Source organism: Podarcis erhardii, assembly GCF_964252035.2.
Source record: "Podarcis erhardii genome assembly, chromosome: 4".
In the NCBI taxonomy this organism is placed as follows: domain Eukaryota; kingdom Metazoa; phylum Chordata; class Lepidosauria; order Squamata; family Lacertidae; genus Podarcis; species Podarcis erhardii.
In genome coordinates this window covers 18,697,132-18,718,475 of record NC_138508.1, presented here as the reverse complement: position 1 = coordinate 18,718,475, position 21,344 = coordinate 18,697,132, and the positions used below count along the sequence as shown (strand labels likewise).

The window sequence follows — 21,344 nt, the reverse complement described above, 5'->3', positions numbered from 1 at the left end:
GCCTGGGTTTAAAAGGCTCGGGAGAAGGGGGAGCAGGGATGGTAGAGCAAACTGATGTAATCCCCATGTTGTGAGACTAGGCCCAACCTGGAACTGCTAAAAGCAAGGCTGGTGGGAACTGGGAGCTCAACATCTCGAGGTCCCCGTTCTAGACTTTCTTGGCCATCATGCCTCTACTTTTACTAAACAAATTCCTTCCAGTAGCACCTTAAAGACCAACTAAGTCAGTTCTTGGTATGAGCTTTCGTGTGCATGCACACTTCTTCAGATACACAGAATAAGATACTTCTGTGTATCTGAAGAAGTGTGCATGCACACGAAAGCTCATACCAAGAACTGACTTAGTTGGTCTTTAAGGTGCTACTGGAAGGAATTTGTTTTGTTTTGACTATGGCAGACCAACACGGCTACCTATCTGTAACTCTACTTTTACTGAATGTTCCCAAGTGTGCAGTTTACATGCTGAAAAGCACACCCTGCCTGTAACCCAAATGTGTCTTCAGGATCTTTCTGAAGATGGCCACAGCAAAGTATGGCATCGCTCTGACTTTACAATGTAACATAATCCTGTTCCTTTTTGTTACTGGCCTGTTATTTGGAAGCAAAAGGGTGCAATTATTTATTTGTGAACGGACGGTGGACGTTGATTATGACAACTTAGGGCACTGCAGTTTGCCTAGGGTTGGTGCATACCTGCAGCTGAATGAGAGCAGATTGTCCCACTTCAGACCACAGGGCGGGGGGGGGGGGGGGACAGGATAATTTTCTTCCCAATATAAAGCTCCATACGAATGACAAACTAGCGAAATATGGGGGGAATAGGCCTAGCTCAGCCCTTGCTGTGCTAGGGTTTTGTTTTTAAACTCTGGTTGCTTTTCCATACAACAGAGCATTTAAAACATGCCATTTCCTTCACCTGCAGTCTGAAGTGGTACCATCTGTTCTACCATTCTGTTCTCTATTCGGACCAATGGTGGTAAGGGGGACTCTGTGCCAGTTCAAATCTTCCTGGACTCCAGTTCCCATCAGCCCCCGCCAGCACAGCCGCTGGTCGGGGGTGATGGAAGCCGTAGCTAAGCAGTAGCTGGAGGCCACGGGTTTCCGACTCTTGTGTAGACCAAAACCTACTCTGCAGGCCCTTTGACTGTATTAGGTTGCCTTGGGTGGCGACTTTCCTGTGTATTACTATTTTTAACATGATTATCAACTATGTATTGTCTCAAACGGAAAGAGCTATGATAAACAAAGTACCAAAATGTTCTCTTGCCGTTTCTTGGTAGTGTTTCAACTGTTTATACGGTCAAACTTGGAACGTACAAGAACAAGCATATTTGCAGGGTTCCAGCCCTCCCAAGGAACTAACCAGCAATTACACATTTAAGACTGGTGTATGATTTAGATTTTTATTTTTAAGCTTTAAAATAGCGCCTTATATTTATTTATGCCTCAGTCTTCCGTGGGGCTGCTTGTAGCCTCCTTTCCAAGGGAGCAATCAACATTCAGGTGCTTCCAAGTCGCTCAAGGACAAATGACCATTTGATGTCACCACTAACATGACCGTACAGTACAGCTGTCACTCGTTCTGGACACGTGGGAATTTGCTTAAGGAAGGTACTTTTCATATCTGAGCTCAATTGGTGGGGAAACTAAGGTAAGGTGGAAGCAACTTAACTGCAAATATATCTCAAAGTTGGCACACCTGGTTTAACGTTTTGCATTCCACTGGCTTGCTTAAGGCTTGAAGGGCCAAGAAGGGATTGGGACACAACTCTTGACAAAAGGAAGGGCATATTCGATTGCTTTCGATTTGCTGTGGCCTTGTTCCAGTTCATGCAAAGGCAGTCCTTTGCCATGACGCAGAAACGGCTCAGGGAGACCCAGGTGATACATGACACCCCCTGAGCCGTGGGTCCTGCTGCTATTCCTCAGGGCATATGAACAGAGATGGCAAAGACAGCATTGCCTTGCTGTCTGCTCACAAAGGAGGGTGAGGGAGGGGAGCCTGCAGCCGATCCACAGAAAAAAAAAACAGCCAGGGGTCCTTGCTACCTTGTTTTTGCTTTAGCAGGTGATGAGGATTTTGCATGTACTGTCCAGGTTGCATGCTGGCCAGTCTCACTGCAGGAAGCACAGGCTATACTTAACATACGCAAAAGCATCAATCTCTGAATGCAACCAGCTTTCCAGATTGGTGTTTCCCAACCTTGGGCCTCCAGCTGTTTTTTGAACTACAATTCCCATCATCCCTGACCACTGGTCTTGCTGGCTAGGGATGATGGGAGTTGTAGTCCAAAAACAGCTGGAGGCCCAAGGTTGGGAAACACTGGTTTAGAGCATATGGATCCCTGAGTTGCACTAGTACTTGTAAAGTGGAAAAGTTCAAGAGAAGCTGTTTTCCGCCTAATTTATTCAATTGGCAAGTTGCCTTTATTGGATCCCAATCAAACCTCAAAAAGCACAATTTTTGAGTCATCATCACATTCCAATCATTGGAAAGACTTTACATTATTAATGTAATAAATAATATATCTCTGTGCATGTGTGTGTTTATAAAAATCCATAGTACCACGACAGCCACCAGATCTACTAGTCTAATTAAGGCTAAAATTATTAAAAGCCAAGTTAAAAACCAGCTGCCAATACCAGAACAGCCATGATCAGAGGTGCTGTTGTGTGTGGTGTTTTTTTTTAAAGAAACACATTGACTTCACTCTTCTGCAAGGAGAAAAAAACCAAGAGAGAAGATACAGACAGCTGTTCAGTTCCTCTTTGAAACCACATTATTAAGATTCCAAGGATGGAAAAACACTGAAGGACGCATCCTTAATTATAAGCTGAGGTAAAAGCCTTTAGGTAGTCAACTGAATATTGAAGAGGTCACTCTTTACAAAGCTTCCATATTTCGAAATGAGAACGTCTTACTGAGAATGTTTGAACATCTGAAGTGGAAAATACCCAACACCACACATAAAGCAATTTTGGGGGGAAATGCAGGGGAGGGAGCAATTTAAGGCTAAGACAAAACAATGCATTTTAGGAGAGTTGAAAGGTAATGTAATAACACCTTTGTGTGTCTTTCACCCCACTGGTCAAGACAGCAGTGGACATTTTTGAAGCAGGGCAAAGGCCTGCAAAACCTGCACACCGGAGACAACTATGCCTCCATCATACCCTCTTCTGGGGAGGGGAGTGGGGAAGATAATCGCTATTGTCTGCCTCTAGGCTTAGGAAAGAGTCGCCCCTGTTGAGCAACTAGATTAATTGCCTGAGTTGTAGGGTAAGGAGAATACAATGGTTCACAGCAAAGGGATTGTTAACGTGCTGAAAGAATAATAAGGGTTATCTTATTTCTTCCCTCCCCACCTCCTGCATCAGGATTAGGGGCTGTAATCTGATCAGGCCCACAGGTGGGGAATGAGGGGCTTTTGTTTAGAAAGTGCAGCCCGGCAAGGAAGGCAGCTGAGATTGGAGCCAGCAAGCCGGGAAAGGTGCAAAAAAACAACCACACACACGCAAGACGCCTCAGTAGTCCCAACTGTTGTCATCTTTCTGAAGGGAGGTCTGTATGCTTTGCATCTCCCTCAACAACTGCAGACTCTTCTTGCCCTGCTCTCCGGGTCTCCTCTTCAGGCCGGCATCTTTCACCCGGTTGACCTTCGTTTTCGCTTCACAGCCTCTGCTTGGCTGCTGAGGACAAGAGAGCCTGCCTTCCCTCTTCTGCTTCGCCAGCTGCGAGGTCAAAAAAGGAGAAGGGGAGAGGGCATTTCAGAATGGCCTGCTTTTTACCTCAGGGATATTCTTCCTTCCTCCAATCCCCTTCACCAACTCTGTGGGGAGAGAGATTTTTCTTCTTCTCATCAAGAAAACTATATTCTATACACCTATTATGTTCTACAGTTATTCTACCATGTTGTGAACAAAATCTGCCCTTTCCCCCTTATGGGGTATCCAAGAGCCCATATAGAGTCCTTACATAGGTTCTCTATTGGTAGGAGAGAATAACAGAGGCCAACCAGAGAATATTGAGAAGCAAAGCAGCTAGTAAGCTTGATCTTTATTGATCTGTTGCAACAGGGTGCTCCCCTCACACGCAGGAAAAGAGGAGGACCCAGAAAAATGGTGTGCAAGGCCTTATAAAGACTTCTGAAATTCCCATCCTGTAGATCAGGACCACCCCCAGAAACATCATACATACATCACAGAAGGGGTGTAACCTAAGACCACCCCTCTCACACATCATACCTACATCACAGAAAAGGCAGTCTAAACAGAAATTTAAATGTTTGTCTCTTGTCCTTGTTTATCTCCTGTCTGGCAGGTTACTTGATTGGAATTCCTGGGTAGCCTGGCTAGTCTTTTGTAGTGATAAATACTTAGTTCCTGGGCCAGGTCACAGGCTCACACCCTATTCAAACACAGACAGGATTTGTGAAGGAAAAGACAATGGGGAGGCTTTTCCATTTTGACCTTGCAGAGAGTCAGTTTAGGAATCAAAATGGTTCCAGGTTGGCCTTCCTGTGCTGATCTATGTATGTGCTTGGTTGGTACACTTATGAACATTACCATATATCTATGACCATAAAATTCCTATTACAACCATAACATGTTTTTTCCTCATAGGTTGTTCTAGATGTTATTTTATACAAAGTTGGACCCACTGGTCCATGTAGCTTAGCACTGTCTACAATGACTGGCAGCAGCACTTCAATATTTCAGTTGTCATAGAATTGTGGAGTTGGAAGGGACCACAAGAGTCTTTTAGTCCAACCCCCTGCAATGCAGGAATCTTTTGTCCAATGTGGGGCTCAAACCCACGAACCTGAGATTCAGAGTCTCGTGCTGTATGTACAAAATGAGCTATCCCGGCTGTTCTACCTGTAGACTGGACCTTGTGCATGCAAAGCAGATGTTCTACCGTTGAGCTACGGCTCGAAGCCACCCTGACATTCATTGTTAGGGTTTTTTTAACTTATTTCGCAAAAAATTACATACGGCTTAATGGAAAAACAATTATCTTAAGTGGTGCATATTAGCATAAAATACTCATCAATGGACCAATTCAGACTTTGAAAGGTGGAATATAAGTGCATTGAATCGGAGAAGGGGAACCTGCAGCCCACCAATGGTGGACTCGGACCCAGCCAGCATGGCCAAGCAATGGGAGTCCAAAAACATCTGGAGCTAGTCAAAGCAGTAGTCACGGACACCTGTGGCCCTCCAGATGTTGCTGGACTACAGCTTCCAGCACCCCAGACCATTGGCCATGCTGGCTGCTGCTGTTGGCAGTACAACATCTGGAAAGCCACAGCTTCCTCCATCCCTAGAGGAGAGAGTACAAGCTCAGGTCCACCTCCTTTATCTGTTGTACATTTGCCTTGTGCAGGGATGGCCAGCAGGGCACTACAGAATTCTTTGCCACCACCTATTATAAAAAGCAATCGAGCTGCTCAAAAGTTGTGGCATCGTTGTTCAACCTGCGGTCCTCTAAGGGTGGTGGACTCCAACTCCCATCGGCCCCAATGGTCAGGGATGATGGGAGTCGTAGTCCAGCATCATCTGGGGGGGGTGTGACTGTAATGATTCCTTCTTTCCAGGTGCCAGAACTCAGGCAGAAGGGCAACTCACCCGCGCCCGATGCCTCTGGATTTTACAGATCTGTTCTGCCTTGGCTTCCATCTTCTTCACCAGCACTTCCAGCTCCCTCTCCAGGTCTTCTCTTACGGCAATCGTTGGAGCTTCATGGATGAGTTTTACCAGCTGCTGGTGATCGCTTACATGCAATAGAAAGAATCGGGGCAGGGAGCGGATTAAACTTGCTTTTTGCTCTCTAAGAACATGTTTCATATACATTTTCAGAGTCGCTTTGCAAGTAGAGGACACAATCCAAATTCAAAATCTAGAGCTGTTAAACCAGCGACAAAAAATATTATTTTTTCGACTGGTTACCAGGCAGATGAATAAGCACATTTACCAACATAAAGGGTGTTTGCGATAGATTGGAGAAAAACAGAATTGGTGGATTAAGTTGTCGGCTATCCATCATCGTTAGGAATGGCAGGGAAAGAGAGGAGGCTACAATGTGACCATGAAGTCTGTCTTTAAGTGCATTTGCATGGGGTAGGGAGGCAAACCCCCAAACAGATGCTTTACTGTAGCAAAGCTACCATTTTAATAGGGGTTCATCTCAGGGGCAGGATGGTCCTATTCTATGATTTTAGTCAACTTCCTTGCAGTAGCATGTCACTTGGGCATGTTTTCTTCTTCTGGATATCACTTTATTTGCTTTGCCCCCTCTCCAGTTCCAGGAACCCAATAAGAGTGTCTCTGAGTATGCGCAGAGTGCCTTTTCTTCGTCAGCATATAGAGGCCCTTTCCCCCAAACCATGCCCACCTGCCCTACACATGACATCATCTGTGATGTCGTAATGGGTAGGGACGCATCTGCAAAGGAACAATCAGAAGTCTTGAAGCGTGCTCCCGTTATTCCTTGCCAAGTGGGGCTAGCTATCAGCAGTGACAGCAAGCCCCGGAAGAACTGTTCATGCTTTGGAGTTCCCAAAGCAGGGCTTGCTGTGCGCACAAATATTCCTTTGCATTGCCAAGCTTGATTTCAAGTCGGCAAAGCAAGGCTCTTCCAATCCAGCCTGCTCACAAAGGAAATACATTATTTTGGGTCATCTGGGATCATTGTGATGTCTGGTTATTGGCAGGTGGGTAGCCCCACCCAGCTGTCAAAATGGCCCTAGCAGTTTTCTTTTGACACTCCAAGGCTGAAATCCAATGCTCCTCTCCCTGAGAGCAAGCAACACAGACTTTGCTTCCAACGACATTCAGATAGAATTGTGAAGGATGACCTGTGCTTCTGCTCAGGGGGTCTGTGGCGTGGCTCCCAGGATCGAGAGTCACACAATGGAACATAGAAGATCCGCAAGGCACGCAAGTGTTTTGACTCACAAGCTCATCTGCCCAAGTTCGTCTTGCAGCGTCAACAGCACCTCGGAAAGGTCTCCCTGGGACGTGGAAGAAATGGAAGAGCCGGAGTTCCTCCTTCCTCTGCCCATCGGCTTGCTCAAGGGGACATTGCTGACCACGCGCTCGTTGCAAAGGGCTTTCGAATGATGCTTCATCAGGTGCAGCACATGCTGAACGTTGGCTCCCACGGAGTGGCTGGGGCTTGTGGACTGAAAGTAAAGGGAGGGGAAAGGTGAAGAGGACAAAGGTGACCTGGGGAATTGAACGCTGAGCAAAATGTACCACGGATATGCATCAGTACATATAACGCTGGTTAAAATGCTACAGTGGAACGCGGGTTGCAAATGTGATCCGTGCGGGTTGCACGTTCGCAACCCGCAGTGCCACGTCTGCGCCCGCGCAGGTTGCGATTCCGTGCTTCTGCACATGCACAAAGCATAATTTAGCGCTTCTGCGCATGCGTGACTGCCGAAACCCAGAAGTAACCCGTTCTGGTACTTCCGGGTTTTGGCACGTCCATAACCCAAAAACACGCAACCTGAGTTGCTCTGATGGTGTTTCCTGCTTGGCAGGGATGGTGTTGGCTCTGATGGTGTTTCCTGCTTGGCAGGGGGTTGGACTCGATGGCCCTTGTGGTCTCTTCCAACTCTATGATTCTATGAAGCATCTGTAACCCGAGGTATGACTGTACGGAGTTAGAACTTTGGGACAGGAAATTAAGGGGAGCTGTGATAGCAGCCTTCCAATATCTGTGCAGAGCCTAACTCACGGAGGGTTTGAGACCCACAGCTGGGAGCCTTCATCTGCCCCAGCTGCAACAAAACATGTCTCTCCCACATCAGTCTCTACAGCCACAGCAGGAGCTGCAACCATCCAACGGCTTGTCCTCTCCTCCAAAGACACACCCCTCCACCATCTCCAGAGACAGATGAATGCCAGCAACATGTTGTGCAGAAAGCGGAGAAGAACCAGTGGGTGGAAAGGACAGCCGATTTCAGCCGAACATTAGGAGAAACAGCTGTTTGCGCATGGAAGAGACAGCCTCTGGTGGGTGGCAGGCTCTCCTTTGCTGGAGATGAGGCACAGGTTGAGCAGCCAGCTCTCAAGGATGCCGTGGTTGCAAGATTCTCCGCCCCAAGCAGAAGGTTGGACCAGGCAACTTCTAGGGTACCTTGAAACCCCATTTCCTAGTATTGTCTCTGAACACAGAGCCCTCCATTCAGTTATCAGGGCTTGGGAAGTCATTGATTCCTTACCTTTCCAGCGACAAAAGGCACATCCCCCAGCCGCAGCCTATAGTGAGGCTGTGCATGGCAGTGAACCATTCCAGGGTCATTCTAAAAAGAGAGAAGAGAAACACTCACATTGGGAGAAATTAAGTCAATCAAGGGTGACAACAAATGGTGGGAGGAGCCAGAACTGATGATAGGCGAAACTACAGCCAATAAAGAGCAGAGTCTGCAGCACTGGGGGGGGGGGTTTCCACAGCTGTCCCTCACCTCCACCCCATCTATGAGGGCTGCATGAATTCAGGGCTTTATGTGGATTACGGGCCACAGGTAAACAGGGATGCAATCTAAGCTCTTTTAGCACCAGTGATGTACCTTTTCCAGCTGCTTTGCTTTCTTCTTGATCTTCTTTGGTTTCAAAGGTTCCACCAACACCACAGGCTGTGTTTGTGCTTCCAGCAACTGTCTGTTTTTCTCCAAACCAGTCTGAAGCTGCCAAGATAAGCCTGGGGATTATTATTATTATTATTTTCTTTAATTCAAAATAATAGAAGCTGAAGTTGGGGGGGGGGGCGGTTTGCCAGCTAAGGCACAGCCCACGGATGGGTCAACCCAAAGATGTTGCGGGACTCCCAAATCCCATTAGCCCCAGCCAGTATAACAATGGTCTGGGGATAGGAACTGTAGTCCAACAATATTACAAGGGCTGATAGCTCCTCATCCCTGACACAGTCCAGAAGTGCTAAACACATTCAGCCACAGGCATCTATTTGTTGAGGAAAGTGTTAATTCCTCCATAAGCTGGTAAGAATGTTCCTTCCTAAAACGCAGCTGCAGAGGGCTTGTGGTTCCTTATCTCTGCTGCTATGCAACATGGCATGTAGAGCCGGCCTACGTAAGAGGCCCCCTTTTCAGCATTCCTGCATGGAGACGAATAGGGGAGAGAAACTGTGGAGATGTGCAGAGATACACTGAAACTGGTGGGAGAGAAATTGAAGATCCAAAGGCTGTTGGAAAACTGGACGAAGGACAGTGTAGTTGCAGGACTTTGGCAATCAGACTTCATTCTTGCTTTGTGGAATTGGTCCAAGCAAAGATTCTGAAAGCTAAAACCCTCTCTGGGCTCAGAGAGAGAGGGGACTTCTTAAGGCAACGGTTTATAGGGTGTGTATAGTGTGTCTTGTGTTCACTGTGCAAAGCAGTATTATTAGATATTCATCCCAGCCCTGGTTTTCCCCATCAAACGTCTAGCCTGCCCTTGGATGGTACCAGGGCCTTATATGGGAACAACCCAGAGCTGCTATCCAAACTCCTGTTCCATTGCTTCTGTATCAAACTTCTCCCGACCTGCTGCCCTCCAGATGTTGTTGGAACTCCAGCTCCCAGCAGCTCAAGCCAGCATGAGCAAGTGTCAGGGATGATGAGAATTGTAGTGCAAATTCAGGCACTAGGCTGGAGAAGTCTACTTTGTGATGGAGGCATGGAACTGATACACAAATCTCTATATGTATGCCTACTGCATGTAATTGGAGGCATTTGCATTAAAGGCTGAAGATGGGGGAGTTCTATCCCAACAAACTGGATGTAGGTTTTCAACTAAAAATGTTTGCAGTGTCGTAAAATTAATAATAATCTGCAGACCACAATAACTGGCCCACCAGCAGGCCTGCAGACAAGACCTTATGCTACCCAGCAGCTTGTGTCTGGACATATTCTTGCAATCTTCTGAAAATAAATTCTACCATGACTGTAGCCTACGCACAGAATGAAGTTTCTGATCATTCCATGTTTCTGCAAGGAGGCCTCAAACGCATTACAAATCCTACATGCCCTCAAGAGTTCTTTCCTCTGCAGAGAAATTCAGGCCACAAATCGGAAGGACTTGCCTCTGCCGCTTTTTCCTGCACCCGTTTCCGTGCTTGTTCTTCCTCCAGGAGCTTCTCTTCCAGCTCTTTCATTTTTTTCTAGTTTAAACAAAAGCAAAACCTAAAATCACCCAACAGCCAATTTAGTCTTGCCGCCTGCCTCCTTCTTTTAAAGGGAAGAAATAATCTAGCCTCCTTTTAGGGTTGCTGGGGAGTAAGATCTGCTCTGACCTTTCCGGAGTAGGATACAAAGGCAATGAATACATAATAGAAACAGATCTGGAGACTACCAGAGCCACAGCTCACAAAAGTAGGAGACATGGCTATCTATGCAGTTATATTCAACCACTAGGGGGATCCAGAAGAGAACTAAATTTACAAAAATCAAAATAGGTGGCACGATGGTGGGGGGGGGGGAGGAATCTAAAAATGAGTGTAAGACACACACAATATTAAGCTAAATAAATGTGGCATAGCATAATTTTGGGGCCGAGCTAGGTTTTCTTAGAGCAGAATTCATGTTTTATTGGAGAAGAATTTGGGATTCAGAGGTTCTCATGCAGAAAACTACAGCAGAAGAAATCTAAACATAACCCTATTTAGTACGGCTGCAAACTGATTGAAGAAATATTTATATCAACTCATCAAATGAATTTAATTGATTTCATTTGCATATGCATAAAAGAAAGGATAAAACATATCCTGGTGTTTAGAACACAAAACATGACATGCTTACCTTTAAAATAGCAGAAGCACAATACTGCAACTTTCAGACTGTCAACCCTGTAAAAGGTTTTCTGGGAGTAAGTCCCACTGAGGTCATTTATATATCTCTGCTCCAAGTTCCAGTATAAAAATTGAGTGGATTCAAATGTTAAGGAAGCCCTTCTTGTATCAGATCAATAATGGCCAGCCAGATTGTGTCTAGAAAGCCCATTAGCGGGGCATGATGACAACAGGGATGTAGAAAGTTGTGACTCTCCCATCTGCCCCAGCCAGCATGGCCAATGGTTAGGGATGATGGGATATGTAGCCCAGAAACATCTGGAAGGCCACGGGTTCTCCATCGCTACATTACAAGAATGCTGAGCATCCACAATGAGCACAAACCTGGTCTCGGGCATCCAAACGAACACAACCTACCTCTGCATGAGACTGCATCGACGTAAGCCTTGCATATTCTTTCTCGAGCAGATCTAACCTTTCCAATTTAGATGTCACATGTGATTGATCAAGGATTCTCTCTCTTTCTAATGTGGCCTGGAAAGAGGAGGAAAGTTATTCATGGCGTGTGGAGGCGGGAAAGAAGTGACGGGAAGAGCGTCACCAGCTGAAATTCTGCCTGCCGCTGAAAAGCACAGGGGTGGCCAACAGCAGTAAAAGTCTGCAACCCTAGTCAACTGCAACATCTCACTAAAAACAGCAACATAATGGGAGAAAAGTGAAGCAGGGTGTGTGTGTGTGTGTGTGAAGCTCACGAAAGGCTCGTGTCAAACTTTTTAATTCTAGGGCTGAATATTGTGAAATTTGACACTAGGGCCTATATCATGTCAACAGCAGGCCCCAGTAGCAGATAGGGTGGCAAAACTGTTGAATGCAGGGGAATAGTTTTCAAGATCTGCATGCTGGCAACCCAGGCCCACAACGTAACCTAATAAAAGCCTGGTTGGGTCAGACTGATGGCCCACCTACTCTGCCATTCAGTTTCCCACAGAAGCTGACCAGATGCCACATTTGAGGAAGCCCAAATGTTGGACATGAAGAGGCAACAGCTCCTCCGGTTGGAATTCACCTGCAGTTGATTTTCAGATGCACCTTGATACTGGAGGTAGGAAATACCCACAAGGACTAGTACGTCTTCTCTGAAATTTGTCTCACTCAGCTTTGAAAGCCATCTAAGCTTGTGGCCATCACCACATCTTGTGGCAGTGAGTTCCACAAGTGTGTGTGTGTGTGTGTGTGTGTGTGTGTGTGTGTGTTATGGCTGTTGGCGAAATTCACAGAGTTTGCATTAAGAAGGCCAGACAACACCAAGGCAGACGACGTACCTGCTTCTGCAAGACAGTGGTCTTTTCGAGTTCCGCCTGTGCAATCATTTGTTTCATGTAATCCAGCTGCTTTTCCAGAAGGCTGCAGCGAGTCTCGGCACCTGCCAACTGAGCTGCCAGTTCTGAAGGGAGGGCAATGAGAGATGGCTATCACATCTGTGAATTTCCAGTCCTAGGAACATGAAGGTGTGTACACACTGTGGGTTAAACCACAGAGCCTAGGGCTTGCCGATCAGAAGATGAGCAGTTCGAATCCCTGCGACGGGGTGAGCTCCCGTTGCTCGGTCCCTGCACCTGCCCACCTAGTAGTTCAAAAGCACGTCAAAGTGCAAGTAGATAAATAGGTACCACTCTGGCGGGAAGGTAAACGGCGTTTCCGTGCACTGCTCTGGTTCGCCAGAAGTGACTTAGTCATGCTGGCCACATGACCCAGAAGCTGTACGCCAGCTCCCTCGGCCAATAAAGCAAGATGAGCGCCGCAACCCCAGAGTCGGCCACGACTGGACCCAATGGTCAGGGGTCCTTTTACTTTACAGCCCCAATGCTAATAATGGACCCCATGAGGACTATACTGGTTGCAAGCTATGGGGCATTGCCAGCTGTATTCAGGGTAGACTCATTGGTGGGCCTAGGTTTGTCGTGTCCATCAATTTCAATGGGTCCAAGTGGGACTAACAATGGATACAACCCTACTGCTCAGAGTAAACCACTAAAACTTCAGAAAAGTCCCACCTAGGTCCATTAATTTCAATGGGTTTGCTCCATGAAGAATTTAGTTGGCTCCAGCCCTAAGCGACTAGTAGAGTAGGCCTAGGCAATGTATTGATACGCTGCCTGAAGCCGGTTTAAATTTAAAATCACAAAAGCGATTTCAGAATTTCTGACTGGGCAATGGGCTCACAGCCAGCACTGCGCACTTCCCTCAGGCACCTGATGCTCGTCCACTCCCTCCCCAGCCTAGCCACCGGCCTCAGGAGTGGTGTTTGCCTGCTTGCCAGCCAACATCATTTTCTATCTCTGGCTGACCGAGAACTGGCAGGCTGCCTCCTTCCTCCGTTCTTCCTCGCACCGAACCGCGGCTCCTGGTAGCCACTGCTTGCGCGGTGAGACATGATTGGCAGTTCCGGGGAGGCTGGCGTCATACCATGCAATACAACAGCTGATGTGCTCCGCCCAGGGCAGTGCCACCTATCCGAACTCGCCAGGAAGAGGCAGAAACTGCGCACGGTGGTGCCAATTGTCTCCGTGGCCAGCAACGACCTTCTTCCTCCCGCCTCCTTTCTGACGTCATAATATACCGCCATATCGGCAGTATATTACGATGCTGGGAAGCAGATATTGCCCAGCCCTACAATAGAGCAAGGACAGGCACTTCAAAATTCTAAATGGCCCAAGAGATGGAGTGGAGGAAGAACTCATCTGAACACCAGTGGGGCAGGTAAGATGCCATACGTACGTGCATCAGATATATACTATGCAGAGCCCAAAGCTGAGATACTCAGACCACCTGCAGATGTGCCTCAACACAGAAGAGGTGAGTGGAGAATGAGCAGCAGCTGAAGCGCAGCCATACTCCCAACTTCAGGTGTACGCTGACAATGGGGGCCATACAAAGACATCTGTCAGTTCCACAACAAGTAAGAACAATCAGGTATCATGGTAACTGGAGTTTTTTTTGGAACTGGGCTCTGCATTCTAATTCCATGAGGCTACCAATACAGTAAAGGCTCCTGGATAGATCTCTTCAACCTGGTCTTAACGACACCGATTCTCCAACACAGGGGTTTTCAAACTGTGTTTCAGGGTGATCTGGGGTTCCTTGGAAGCTTCTTCTGAAGGAGGAGATCTCAAACAGCAGGCAAGCTCCCCTGTAAGGCAGCTTGCTCATCACAACTGATCCTCTCCTCAAATGTACATCCGTGTGGTTGTGTAGGATGAGCTCAGCATGCTGAGCTGGGTTAGGCATCCTGGTGCCCATCAGAAGTCCTGGGCTACACCTCTCTTCGTCCCTGGCCAAGGACAATGAGAATTTATAGCCCAGAAGGTCTCCATGGCACTTGGCTGCCCACCCTTACTCTAAGCGAAGAGCTGCTACTTGCAGAATAATGATTTTTTTGGATCTGAAGAAGGCAACGTGCAAAAATAAATGGTTTTCCCCACCTCTTTCAGAGCATCTCAGCTTTAGGCATCACATAGCATACATCTGCCCCAGATAGACCGGGAGTTGGATCGTTGGAAAACATTTCCACTGCCAGAATCCTCTTCAATGTACCAAAATGCTTTGGACTGGAAGTTTTTGGACATTAACCTGTTTCTTCTACCCCTTTGCTTGTTGTTTCTCCCTCTTACACACATGCCATAGGGTGCATAGAGGATCCTGATAGGCTCACATGCTGTCCAGATGCACAGGTTTGCGGGGGGGGGGGCGTGTTTCACTTTGGACAGCCTATATATTGGGTCATGGGAAATGACCTCACTGAATAACTTAAGGGGGCTCATCCAAACACCCCTAGGATTATTAATTTGTAGTTGAGCAAAGGAGACATTTGCATACCTTCATTTTTCCTGGACACCTCAAACTTTGTCTGCTCTTTTTCCATCAGCTGTTCGCCCAGCACTTTCTTATAGTCTGAGGTTTCCTTGGCCAGAGATTTCACACTCTCCTCTGCTTGAATCCGTTCCAGCTCCAGCCGCCGTATTTTCTCTTGCAGGTTCTTCAGAGCTGAGAATATTGCTAACAACAACAACAACAACAAAGCTAAATACAATTAGAACCAGCTATTAATGAGCTAGCAGGACACAGCAGATACAGGGTTGGATTTAAGACTGCGGAAAGCTGCATTCAAAGACTGTTCAGCTGTGAAGCTTAATGTGTGGACCTGAGCAAGTCCCAAGCTCCCTCCATAACCTATTTCACAAGGATGGTTGTTGAAGCCCAAATGGGATATCCTGATATATGTTGTTCTGAGTTCCTTGGACAGAGGGGTAGGCTATACATCTGATGAAGTTACAACAAAATCCAGTTTTCTGTGAATCTTGGATATTTTAATTAGCACTATGCTGAAAATCTGCCCTATGTTCTTCCCTCCCCACCCCCAGCAATTTTCCACCATTAAACAATAAAAAAAGCAATAAAAATTATCAAAAGTGGGATGGGGAAGAGAAAATTGCAGTGAAATTCTCATGGGTGGAGTGTGGTGTGTTTCGTTGTGCTTACCTGACTGATGTGGTGGTTGTGAGGGGCTTATGAATACCCCTTATTTCCTTCTCCAAATCATCTCGCAAGTACTCTGCAGCCTCCCTGGGTGTCCGCTCTCCAATTAAAGGTGGTTCCTCCCATTGTGCTTTTGTCAATCAGGACATGCGGGCAGTGAGGGAGGCTTAAGGAGTGCTGGAGAACTGGTTACTGGAAAGGAAAGCATACATACCGCCCTTGGCCACCTTCCAGCAACCAGGTAAGCTCAAAACACAACACCCACCCAAATTCTAAAGCAATGATAAAGTACTTTGAAAATGAGGCAGAAAAAAAGGAGAGCTGCTTTCACAAAGAAATTTTTCAATAAATTGGATGGATATTGGCACAGCCTTACATTTGACTTTTGGCACTAAAGCTTGCCCTCAGGAAGACCTTCCGCTATTGCTCCTTCCCTGGAACTTTTGTTAAGGCAATGTTTCTCAAACTTGGGTCCCCAGCTGTTGCAGGACTACAACTCCCACCATCCCTAGCTAGCAGAACCAGTGGTCAAGGATGATGGGAATTGTAGTCCAACAGCTGGGCACCCAAGTTTTAGAAACACTGTGTATATTCTATGCTTTTAAAAGTATTTGGAACTGGACTCCACATTCCCAAATCCCAGTCACATTTGAAGCAGTACTGGCCCTGAGAGTCCGCTTCTAGCCACACATACAGCATCAACACCATAAAATTATTCCCAGAGAAAATATTTGAGCAAACGGACCTTCTGCTGCCAAGGAGGAAAACAGAAGTCTACCAACACTGTGTGAATTCAGTTCCCCGGGCTCTGACATCTGGCAGAGCTGAAAGGAAGTCTCATCAATAATTAGCAGACCCACTTCTCTGTAATAGCCAACGGAGCTCCTTGCCAGCACAACCCACATTAATTAGCAACTGCTTCAAAAAGGAAAGGAAGTTTAGATCTCACAGGGTAGTTTTAAGCTCTGAGTTTCTCAAATGCTATCTTCACCTACTTCTCCAAGGTCAGGGAACCTGTGATTTGACTATTCCCACATAACTGTAAGAAAGGAGTGGACAGGCTGTTATGTCTGAGCCAGAGACAGAAATGGGAAGAGTGATAAGTATGAAGGTTGCCTTTGTACTGTAGCCTCGTTTCTTTACCCTCACATACCCCTCTGCCCTCCATCCAATCAAGCCAGAAGCATGATCAGAGTCCAGTGACACATCCTGGCCAGTCAAAAGCACTTAAAAAGGTAAAGGTACCCCTGCCCGTCCAGGCCAGTCTTGACAGACTCTAGGGTTGTGTGCTCATCTCACTCTAGAGGCCGGGAGCCAGCGCTGTCCGCAGACACTTCCAGGTCACGTGGCCAGCGTGACGAAGCTACTCTGGCGAACCAGAGCCGCACACGGAAACGCCGTTTACCTTCCCGCAAGTAAGCGGTCCCTATTTATCTACTTGCACCTGGGGGTGCTTTTGAACTGCTAGGTTGGCAGGCGCTGGGACCGAGCAACGGGAGCGCACCCCGCCGCAGGGATTCGAACCGCCGACCATGCGATCGGCAAGTCCTAGGCGCTGAGGTTTAGCCCACAGCACCACCCGCGTCCCGTTTCAAAAGCACTTAAGGTGAGTGAAAAGCTGGGAATGTGTGGGCTGCGGCTCAGTAAGTATATGGCCTGGACAAGGGGAGTCCCAATGGTCATAAGACCCTACCTGCCCACGGACTGTCTTGCCAGAGTGATGCATGCTCTGGTTATCTCCCGCTTGGACTACTGCAATGTGGAGCTACCTTTGAAGGTGACCCAGAAACTACAACTGACCTTTAAAGCCCTAAACGGCCTCAGCCCAGTATACCTGAAGGAGCGTCTCCACCGCCATTGTTCTGCCTGGACACTCAGGTTCAGTGCAGTGGGCCTTCTGGCAGTTCCCTCACCACAAGAAGCAAAGTTACAGGGAACCAGGCAGGGGCCTTCTCGGTAGTGGTGCCCGCCCTGTAGAACGTCCTCCCATCAGATGTCAAAGTAATAAACTATTGGGCTTTTAGAAGACATCTGAAGGCAGTCCTGTTTAGGGAAGTTTTTAATATTTGATGAATCATTGAATTTTAGTATTCTGCTGGAAGCCACCCAGCCAGATGGGCAGGGTATAAATAAATTATTATTATTATCATCATCATCATCATCATCCTTATTATTATCATTATTATTATTATGCCCTGATGGTTTGCATTTGGTCTCTGGGCCTGACATTCCCCATTCCTAATATAGATGCAACAGCAGATTCACGTAGGACTCCCAGAAATCTTCACAAGAGAGCAGAAATGACAAAGAAGCAGGCCTGACAAATCTCTTTCCGCAGACCATTCCAGAGAGAGCGCTGCGTCAGAAAAGGGCTTGGAGGGGGACATGGAGCAAGGCCTCCCAAAGTCACATTGAAAGAACGTATGGTTTACTGGTTGAAGTAACCAAAAGATGCTGCTTTCCTTTGCACTGGGGAGTTGGAAAGCAAGGATTGCAGAGGAAAGAAGGGTCAAGAATAAGCCTAGGGGAGAAAGCAACCCATTGTCAACTGGTTCTTAAAAACCCACAAGGACAGTGTTTTTACGAAGCCACCGCATTTTAAAACAATCCACCTTTTAGTTTTCTTCAGATTAGCTGATTAGATTTTATAAAAGTCATTTATTAAAAAAACCACAGGCATCCCACCCCCTCAACAAGGGTAGTGCTTTCACACTGATTTGAGGGTTGTGAACCTTCCAGACAGACATACAAACAAACCGCAAACTTATTCCCAACGCTACCCCAATTCCTCCAAGTCAAATCGTTACCTCTGCTGTTACTCTCTGGATATGCAATGACTGGCTTGGCAGGAGGTCGTCGCAAGTCCGCGTTAATGAAAGGTTTGTGCCTAGGGTACTCCGTAAACGATGCTGCTGAAAGCCCATCTGTGAAGGATGAGGTCCTGTGACTTGTACAGAAAGCAGCACCCTGGAAAGAGGTGGAGATGGTCAGTTGAGTTGTCTGATAGACACAGAGGATGGCTCATCAGTCCAGAAAGACCAATCTGAGTTTTCAGAGTGCAATTAGAATGAGTGTCCAAAAAGCCTTTGATGAAGAAGAAGGGCTTTAGGAAAACCTAAGAAAAAGTTCACCACATAGCCAACAGGAGCAGCATGACAGAAAACACCAAGCAAGTGTGGCATCATGTTTTCAGTGGCAGACTAGGGTCATGGAGAATATTTAGAACCATAGAGTTGGAAGGGACCCGAAGGACCTAGTCAAACCCCTGTAATGCAGGATTCTGCAGGTGTCCCTTACGGGAATCGAACCTGCAACCTTGGCACTACCTGCACCACACTCTAACCAACTGAGCTAGCCAGGAAACTTGCACTTCAACTCTATCCAAGTTTACTTTGACTGAAGTGCCACCAAGTTCAACAGAACTTACTTTCCTAGTAAGTGGATTTTGCAGGATATTAGAGTGAAATTATGTATAGAATTTTGAGCTCCTTGGAGGAAAGGCAAGATAGAAAGGTAATCAGAGATAAGAGCTGGCCAGGAACATTATCCTGAGTTTCCCGGTGACGGGGTAAATGCAATCAACAAACTTGACCCATGCTATGACTGTGTCCCTCAGCCCTGCCTGCTCAGAAGTGTCCAAGCAACTTCACATTGATTCCAAGTCAGTTTGTAGGTAGCCAAATCTGATCGCCTCTGATAAATAAGTGTCTAGTCTAGGTGATCAAGCACAGAAAAGTTACAAAAAGTTGATAGTTCTTTCTTTTGGACTACCAATGAGGTACATGTGGATGAACGGGCTTCTAAGCCCCTCTTAGTTCGTATTATTTGCAAGTATGATTACAATTAAACATTAACAGGATTGCAATGTCAAATTGGGCATGGCTACAACTGAGCTGCCATGATCACGCTTTCACTGTAGCTATTTTTCAACTCCTTTGCCTGCCTCCTACACACCCTCAGTGAATGGCTTAGGCCACATGGCAGAGGGCAGCACATGCATCTTTTATGGCTTATTGTCCATAACCTGAGTCCAACTTAAGTGATAAATGCTTAGCTTCCGTATGCTGCTCAGCTGGTCCCTATGCAACACTGTCACCAAGCTTCTCTCCTGGAATATGAAACTGGAGACTTAAAAGACAGGGGGGTAGATGAGAGAAACTAATCAGAATTATTCATTCTGCAAAAGCACTCAAGCGAGTCCCTGAAAGCATGCAGACAATACAAAGAAAGAGGTAGGAGGCTGAGGATTTTTAGTAGTCTGACCCTACAATCTTAGAGATTCCAGAAAGGACTGAAAGGGAGCATAGCTCCCAGCTGATATATTTAGAGCATGGAGCCATGGGTCAACCCTATGCACACTTATTTAGAAGAGCTACAGTGGCTATCTTGCGGCTCTCCAGATGTTGTTGGACTCCAGTTTCCATCGGACACAACATAGCATGGCCCATGGTTAAGGCCGACAGGAATTGTAGTCACTCTCAGCCAGACTGACTGCAAGAATAAAACACCAGGAGCCTACAGGTGTGGCCCTGAATTCTAATTACTGGAAACCACAGGAGATGAAAACACTCTTGTGCTAATGTTCTGCTCACTGGTTTCCCACAGACATCTATCTGGTTGCCGACTGTGATAAGAGGATGTTGGACTAAATGAGCCACTGGCCTTTTTCTTTTAATTATTATTATTCATTTATTGAATTTATATACCACCTTATACCTGGAGGTAACCATAGTTTAACCATACTGTAGTTTTAACATTTTCTATTTCGACTCCCTCCTCCCTCTTTCTGTGGTTCCTTACATTTATAAGGGCCGCTGGCCAGACCCAGCTGATTCTTCCTATGTTCTTAGGGACATTTATAGGGCATTGGGGAAAGAGATGATGGGAGAGTAAAGCAGCATCAGCACGGGGACCCTGCAATTTTGAAAGACCAGGGGATGGCCCTCTGTGGTGCAATGGGTCAATGCTGTTAAGCAGAAGGTTGGTGGCTAGAGCGAACCCAGGGATGGCTGTGGGCAGGATTCCTGCATTGCAGGGGGTTGGACCAGATAACCCAATTCTATGAGCACCTATGCGATGGGTGGACCATCTAAAAGGAACAGTGAAGGCTTCTGAGCACGCAGGAAGCTAAGTGCAGAGAGTGATGGAGAGAACTTGGAAAATATCCAAAATGCAATGTGAGATGCTGTGGAAGAAGCTGCGGAAAGGCGAAAGTTCAGTGTTAGAGAGCAAGTGACCTTCTGCAGGTGAAGGTGTCCAGTACAGTATACCCAGTTATGGTGGGGAAAGATCTCAAATACCAGGCCTGGAAGTGGGTGCTTACCTGCAGACCCCCGACTATTGACCTCTGGCAAATATTGCGACCAGGGTTTAAATCGCCCACTTGGGTGGCCTTGCGCGCCAGTCACACTTTCTCTCTCAGCCTACCCTACCTCACGGGTCGTTGCGGGAATAAAACGGGGAGGAAGAGAAACTCGCCCGCCGCCTTGAGCTCGCGGGGAGAAAGGCGGGCTACAAATGCAACAAAATGAACTGGGTGCGAAGATGGGCTCGCTTGGAGATCCCTCCTTATACTGTGCCAGCGCCGAGGATCCGCGAAGTTCACCCTCACGGGCGAGCGTGCCCCTGCGCATGTATAGAGCGCCTTCATCTCCGCCCCCCCCCCCGCCCTGAGCAGCCACGTCCAACCTCCCGCACGGACGTCAGGGAAACCAGAGGTGGTTTCAGGGCCTGCCGCTCCATCAGGCTCCCCTCCATCGGGCTCACCGTGTTCTCCAGGTCCCCCGCCACCGCCATGTCGCAAAAGGGCGCCCGCCGAGGGCGCCTGTCCCTTTAAGGCCAGCGGGGCCCGGAGAGCGTAGGCTACTGCCGCCTCCCGCCTCCTCCTGCTGCCCCACAAACACGGGGGCCGCGCCAACAAGGCCACTCTGTTGAGTGGCATGTGAAGCAGCCAACGGAGCCTCGCCTCGCCTCGGCCCGCCCAAGAGCAACATGTCCCCGCCCCTTCCGCGTTGCC

General features: G+C 47.3%; 2 protein-coding genes and 1 long non-coding RNA gene across 3 annotated transcripts in view; 2 read left to right on the top strand and 1 right to left on the bottom strand.

Moving 5' to 3' along the window:
* MTMR2 (myotubularin related protein 2) overlaps positions 1-5,699 on the top strand; it is a 48,674-nt gene extending 42,975 nt beyond the window's left edge. Inside the window, exon 16 of the transcript XR_014156151.1 lies at positions 5,595-5,699. The gene's annotated coding sequence lies outside the window, so the exon portion shown is untranslated. The remainder of the gene's footprint in view (positions 1-5,594) is intronic.
* CEP57 (centrosomal protein 57) lies at positions 2,405-21,274 on the bottom strand. The gene is made up of 11 exons (XM_081860513.1): positions 21,095-21,274; positions 18,136-18,295; positions 14,669-14,848; positions 12,115-12,236; positions 11,210-11,326; positions 10,088-10,165; positions 8,577-8,693; positions 8,229-8,309; positions 6,955-7,181; positions 5,626-5,770; positions 2,405-3,729 (listed from the first exon to the last, which is right to left on the bottom strand). Exons 1-11 carry the CDS (start codon positions 21,122-21,124, stop codon positions 3,523-3,525), a joined length of 1,464 nt encoding a protein of 487 aa, XP_081716639.1. The 5' UTR covers positions 21,125-21,274; the 3' UTR covers positions 2,405-3,522.
* LOC309341399 lies at positions 12,398-14,275 on the top strand. The gene is made up of 2 exons (XR_014156301.1): positions 12,398-12,736; positions 13,649-14,275. It is a non-coding gene; the product is annotated as an uncharacterized lncRNA (long non-coding RNA).
* Positions 21,275-21,344: the final 70 nt, after the last annotated feature.